The sequence below is a fragment of the Chrysochloris asiatica genome, unplaced genomic scaffold (assembly GCF_000296735.1).
Source record: "Chrysochloris asiatica unplaced genomic scaffold, ChrAsi1.0 scaffold00057, whole genome shotgun sequence".
NCBI classification, from domain to species: domain Eukaryota; kingdom Metazoa; phylum Chordata; class Mammalia; order Afrosoricida; family Chrysochloridae; genus Chrysochloris; species Chrysochloris asiatica.
In genome coordinates this window covers 6944402-6951704 of record NW_006408575.1, presented here as the reverse complement: position 1 = coordinate 6951704, position 7303 = coordinate 6944402, and the positions used below count along the sequence as shown (strand labels likewise).

The window sequence follows — 7303 nt, the reverse complement described above, 5'->3', positions numbered from 1 at the left end:
GTGTGTCCTCTCAGTGCTGCACAGTCTAACACATTCATTGGTCCACAGCCTATGTACGGGAGGGGCTTCTGTCTCAAGGACTCTTCAAAAGAGATTAGCATCTGAGCAGCCCAACACTGAGGCTGAAGGCTTACTCTCTCCCGCCCTCATTTACTGTGTCTGTGCTTTTCTAATTGCTTTTTCTTTTCTTTCTGGCTGGGCTTGGGACAGTGCCTCATACCAGGGGAGCTCACGTCTCCAGATTTGAGTTTCAGTGATGGAAAAAGATGAGAATGCTTCCTGGATGCAGCCAATGGAGCTGGAAGATTCACTCAAGAAATACCTGAACAGTACAGAGGACTACCTCACCTTTTTCTGTGGGCCTCAGCGCAGCCACCTCTTCCTCCCTATGACTATAGTGTATACACTGATTTTTGTGGTCGGGGTTGTTGGCAATCTTCTGGTGTGCTTGGTGATTCTGCGGCACCAGACAATGAAGACACCCACCAACTACTACCTCTTCAGTTTGGCTGTCTCAGACCTCCTGGTCCTGCTCCTTGGAATGCCCCTGGAAATCTATGAGATGTGGTACAACTATCCCTTCTTATTTGGACCAGTGGGCTGCTACTTCAAGACGGCCCTCTTTGAGACTGTGTGTTTTGCTTCTATCCTCAGTGTCACCACTGTCAGTGTGGAGCGCTACGTGGCCATTCTCCACCCATTCCGTGCTAAACTAGAGAGCACTCGGCAGCGGGCACTCAGGATACTTGGTGTGGTCTGGGGCTTCTCTGTCCTCTTCTCACTACCCAATACCAGCATCCATGGCATCAAGCTCCAGTACTTCTCCAATGGGTCCTTGGTCCCAGGCTGTGCCACCTGTACAGTCATCAAGCCCATATGGATCTACAACTTCATCATCCAGGTCACCTCCTTCCTCTTCTACATCCTCCCCATGACTGTCATCAGTGTCCTCTACTACCTCATGGGGCTCAGAGTGAGTATTTAAGCTGGCTGATATGGAGACCCCCCCCCCCCATCATTACATTGATCCAAGTTCAGAGAAAAACTTAGAATTAGAGAAATTCAGAATTGGAAGGGAGCAGGGAGAAAAACTAATGGTCTCACATGGGGAAATTAAGATGTTATAGGACTTTATATTCACTGCAACTGTAAGTCATTTTATTAACTCAGCTCCCAATTTTCTTCTCTTTATATCTATGGTTTTTAAATATAAGTATTCCTAAGAATCACCTGAAAAAAATTTTTGTGGGTACCAATATGCAAGCCATAACTCCTGTTGAATTTGATTTAGGAGGTGTGTGTTGGAACCAAGCATCTACATTTTAAATAAGCACATCAAGTGATGTGGGGTAGGTGACCATACCTTGAGAAACTGCTCTACACCCTGAGGTCTCTTTTCTGTTCACATCTACTGCCTGCATTTACATTTTCCCCTGCTCCAACTGCATTAGAATATAACAAAATCTAGCCCTGGCCATTTTGTAGTCCAAGAAGGTGTTTAGTTTTAAAGCCAGACCTTCCTTGTGGCTGTTTTGACTTCTTTGGTTGAACTATTAATTAAAACACATGACTATGACCTGTGATCAACTCTAACTCTTCCCTAAGCAGGTGGAGATTAACGTGTAGGGAAGGAAGCAGATCACATTAGACAGAGTAGGAGACAAATGAGTAAGATTTCCTGAGATTAGTAGAAAATCAACACTCAGTTTACAAATATAATTAAAGGTTCTTTTCCTATGGTCATAGTGTTAAAGTGATTTCTTCATCTTTTTTCCCATTTTTCTGGGTTTGAAGGAAACTTTTAGATTAGAAGAGGAGTGAGTCTTTATAAATTCTCCCCTAGTATATTCTGAATCCAAATCCATGGAGATACAAGTCTTGACTGTGATGATTTTATACCCATTTAAGGAGATAGTTTGTGTAGTAAATACCATGCAAGGGTTTATACTCCTAGTTCTGTCAGTGACATATCATATATGCTATTAAACAAGCCAAACATTTTCTCCTCACCTGATCTTCCCCAATTACAAAATGTAAAGGTCACATTAGATCATATGAAAGTCTCTTTCTAGCTCTAACAGTTTGATTCTTAGAAAACACAAACAGCATCTGTGAGCAGGAGAGGTGATGTTGTGAGTTATAAATGAAAGGTGAACAAGCAGACATGCGCTCGCATATGCACATGCACACTCACATTGTATGATCAGAGATGGCTCTGTCACCAAGCATTCTCTCTAAAATTAATATACTCCCATCTCGATCCACCTTGGAGAAAGGTGAATGTCAAAAGTGAGTACCTCATAGGTGGGCCTTTGAACACCTCTTGTCCCTGAGGGTAATGACAAGGGCTAAGTAGGAAGAATGGATTCTTAAGAGATACAGACGTCTGGGCACAGGAGTAATCTAATAAGACAAGGAATTGAGCCAGTCTTCTTCTCCTGAAGGACTGGCCAGCCTCTGTATCCCCAGAGGCATGTGTCACGCAGGCTACTGCACAGCCATGTCTTTAGAATGCCCTGCTCATATCACTGAGGGGATAAGACTTCTGCATGATTCCAAATACCATGAGTCCTTTGAGAAACCCCATCCCAAATGTATAAGTACCATCTTGCCCAACAGTAAATAATCACCCATACTGGGTTTATTTGTGGGAAATGCTCGACTTTGAATAGAAAATACACATCACTCCCAAAACGATTTCTTTGAGCTACTCTTTGGTTTGTTGTCATAGCTACATTGTGTTAGGAGCTAAATAACAACTTGGAGAATAGCTTAGAAACCACTCTTTGCATGTATAATGCAACTTATAACATCCTGTTCTAAGGAAGGCATAACCCAGGGCACTAGAGGACACCAGGATAGGAAACTTATGCTTAAAGTATCATTTCTAGAAGAATTTGAAGATCCCTATATTGGGAGTCCTGGTGTGGCACTATTGAATAAGCACTAGACTGTCAATTGCAAGGCCAGTAGTTCAAACCCACCAGCCACTCCTTAGAAACCCTATATAAGATCACTGTGAGTCAGAACCAACTCCATGGCATGTAACAAGACTGGGAGTCAGAAGCGGTAGGTCCTATTCTGTGTCACTGGCCTCGGGGCTTTCATATATGCTATACTCATTGCCTGGAATCACTTTTGCCTCTTTAACTTTTATTTATCCTTGAAATCATACTTCCATCATTACTTCCTCAGGGAAACTCTCTCTGGTTTCCTAGCTTCCAGTGATTTTCCTTCATTGCAGTTATCACACTGTATAATTCCATACTTGAATCTCTTAATTAACTTATTTCTCCTCAACTGGACTGTAAGCTCAATAAGTGAGTGAATGAGGTTAAATTACTTCCTGAATTGCTGGGCTTCAGCTTGTCCATTTTAAAATAAGAGACTTTGGAAAGATTGCATCAAAGGGCCTTTTAGATCTAAGAGATTTTAGAGACCCAATTAACCCCAATAGCTATTCAATTTACTGATAAACTTGGCAAGTCTGAAGGTGCAGTTGGCTCAGTTACCTACTCCTTTGAGAAGGCATCAGATTCCAAACACAGGACCAGGGAAGAAGGAGGACTCCCATCAATATGCCTAAAGCTGTGTATTCAGTGATGCTTTCTCATTCTAGCACAGCAGACCTCAATGAGCTGCTCAAAAACATTTGGTTATTGTGGAAATGGAAAAGAGACAATACCAGGAAAAGCTCTTCCACAAGTGGGAGGAAGTTTTTGAGAGGCTCTTACCAGGTCTCTGCATCTCCCACATATGGTACTAATGCTTGAGTTGTTGAGGATATAAGAATTGAAGCATATTTCAGATGTATCAAACACTGCTTTGAATTAATTTATTTACTATTAATAAATAGATTTTGTTCAAGTTGTAGAGATATTTAAACAAAGGTTATGCATGCATCCTGGTGTTCTGAATCTAAGTCTCTACAAACCATGTAAATAAACAGCTGGTGGAATTATTTTAGTCAATGTAAACAAGTGATTGGTGGTTGGTGATGGTTATGTATCGTAGAGTTGGTTCCAACTCATAGTGACCCTTTACACAGTTTCCGAGGCTGTAAATCTTTACTAGAGCAGAAAGTTTCATCTTTCTCCCGTGGAAAAGCTGGTAGTTTCAAACTGGTGATCCTGAGGTTAGCATCCCTGTTCATAACCACTATGCTACCAGAGTTCCTAGGTTAATATATCAATCTAAGTGATAAGCAATCCCATAAACTCTCCTTCACCTTTGTTCTTAAATAGATAAGTTGTTATTGTTAAGTGCCATGGAGTCAATACCAACCCACAGAGACCCTGTATAGGGTTTCCAAAGAGCAGCTGGTGAACTTGTACCACAGAACTTACAGTTCAAATAAGTTTGTAGTCTGATGCTTTAGCCCATAGCGCTACACCCGGACTCCAAATAGGCAAGGCTGGTTTCATTGATAAGAAGGTTGGGTTAGGAGACTCCTGAACTTCCTGCTTTTGTGGCTAAGTGTGATCAAGTCAGTCTGACTCGTAGCTACTCTGTATAGGTTTTCTAAGGAGTGGTGATGGGGGTTTTGAACTGTTGACATTGTTAACAGTCCAGTGCTTATCCTACAGCACCACAATTTTTTTTATTCCTCTTTTAGTAATCTAAATTTTTTAATTAAGGTTTTGTGATGACTGGGAATACTTAATGTATAAATATCTATTTTGCTAGTTATCTGAAGAAAGATAAAATTATTTAATAACAAATAAAGTAACACTCAATATTGACTAAGCAAATTGTTTTGATTCTATTATGTCAATCACTTCTAATTCTGATGAAACAATTTAAAAATTAATAAATATTCTGTTTTTCTGTCTTCTTCCAGCTAGTCAATTGGGTAGCTTTGTACCCTAAGGAAGCTAAAAATATTGACAATGATTAATAAACACAACATTTTCTTTTCAGTGCAAACTGTACCTGTTCAGGAAGTCTGCTCATAAAAGAAACATGTAAATCATTTGCATCATGTTTCTTTTAAGGAAATTGTTTTCTGGGATAAGAAATCCCATTGAGAACTTGTAAATCATCCCCCCAAAGTACTAATCAATATGAATATTATTTTATTGTTCTAATTATGGACTGAAATCAAATAATGGAATAACTATCTTGTAATAAGATGGCATGAAGTAATTAGAAGCTTTACGTCCTGGTGTGGCATTTTGGGATAATGTACTAGACCGCATGTTTGGGTTGACTTGAAAGGTTGGCAGTTCAAATTCACCAGCCACTCTTCAGAACCCTATACAGGGTTGCTATGAATTGGACTCAACTTAATGGCACTTAACAACAACAACAAATTAGAAGTTTTAGGGAGTTTCATGGGAGATGACTTAGTAAGGTTGATAGTTCAGTACACTGTTCTAACCTAAAACACTAATTATTCATTTCTCAGAAATCTAGCTGCTGCTTCATATCAGCAAAACACTGCTTACAGATGAATGACACCTGGTATAAGAAAATATTTAGAATATATATATATAATAATTGACATCAAGAATGGTTCTGAGTGTCCTTACAGATAAGAATAAATAACTCACTGTTTCATGAAAATTCAGTATTTATTATGCTTTCTGAGTGAACTCACAGTCAATATCAGGATCACAACACAAAACTGCTACTGTTTATCATGGGGCAGACACTGAGATAAGTACTCTGCCTGCAATGTTTTACTAGTTTTTAATAAAATCCTATCAACTTCAGGGCATGCAGTGACTCTGAATGAGAAGTATTGGATAGTGAACCACAAGGTCAGTGACTCAGAAATGCCAGCCAGTACATGGGAGAAAGATGAGGCTTTCTGTTCCTATAAAGATGTACAGCCTCAGAAATCCTATGCAGCATTACTATGAGTCAGAACTGACATGATGGCACTTAACAACAGCAATCACATTCAGTTTCCTTCAACCTATTGTTAAATGATTGCACAAAATTTCCTCTGATTCTTTCTAGTTCTAGTGAGCTCTTATGGGACAAATCTCACAGAAGCTTTAATTCCACATTTTGTTAACTAACATACAAGAGAACACCAACATATTCAGGTGATGGATGGCCACACTGTAATCTACTTCAATGTTCCATGGCCATCATAGTCCAGAGAGTTACCTCATTTTAAGAAGAGTATAGTCCTCCAAATGAGAAGAACATGCTCAGCATTTCTCATGGTGAAATAACTGAAGAAATAATCCAAAACTTGTATTGCCGTATTGAAGGATTCCAGGGACAAAATCAACTCTTTTTCTGTCAATGTGTCATATTGTGGTGGCTTGTGTAATTCTATGAAGCTGGAAGCTACGGTCACCCATGGTAAACCATGGACAACCATGGTTAAGAGCTTTCATCTTAACTCCATATTAAGACAGATTAAGAAGAAGGGAAGGCAGACTACTTACGAATGATTAGCCACTGAAAACATAATGAATAGCAGTAGAACATTGTCATGTAGCACCATAATATTCAATGTTGAAACATGAAGAATAGCACCAGAATACTGTAAGATATAATGGTGTAAGATGCACCCCTTAGATTGGGAGGCACACAAAATGTGACTGGGGAAGGGATGCCTCTTCTAAGTAGACTTGACTGAGATGACATGATTTAAGTAAAGCTTCCAGGATTTTCATTTGCTGATGGGGCACAACTCAAAATGAGAAGATATTACTGAAAAGGTCCTTAGAATTTGGAATATGGGATTTAAGAAATATGAATCTAGGAAAATTGGAAGTTGTCAAAATTGAAACAGAACACATAAAGATTGATATTCTAGGAGTTAGTCAGCAGAAATGGACTGGTATTGGCTATTTTGAATCTGAAAATCATACGGTTTTGTATGCTTGGAATGGCAAAATGAAGGGGAATAGCATTGCATTCATTATCAAAAACAACATTCCAAAATCTATCTTAAAGTATAATGCTGTCTGTGAGAGGATAGTACCCATAAGCATATAAGGAAGAGCAGTTAATCCAACTGTTACTGAAATTTTTGCAACAACAATTAAATCAACTGATGATGAAATTGAAGAACTCCACCAACGACTGATGAACTACTTCAGAATATTTAGTCACTGAAAACTTTATGAATAGCAGAAAAACATTGTCAGACACAGTGCCAGAAAATTAGCCCCTCGGGTTGGAAGGCACTCAAAATGCAACTGGGGAAGAGTTGCCTCCTCAAAGTACAGTTGACCATGATGATGCAAATGGAGTAATGGTCATGGGAGAAAAGCCCATGGGATCTTCATTTGCTGATGGGGCACAACTCAAAATGAAGAGAAACAGCTATAAACATCCA

General features: G+C 39.4%; 1 protein-coding gene across 1 annotated transcript in view; it reads left to right on the top strand.

The window, feature by feature from the left end:
• The first annotated feature begins 253 nt into the window (after positions 1–253).
• The window catches only part of LOC102837706 (neuromedin-U receptor 2-like), a 45749-nt gene continuing 38699 nt past the window's right edge, over positions 254–7303 (top strand). The window contains 1 exon segment of the mRNA XM_006863951.1: positions 254–973. Within this exon segment, the coding sequence (XP_006864013.1) occupies positions 257–973 (717 nt within the window). The 5' untranslated portion in view covers positions 254–256.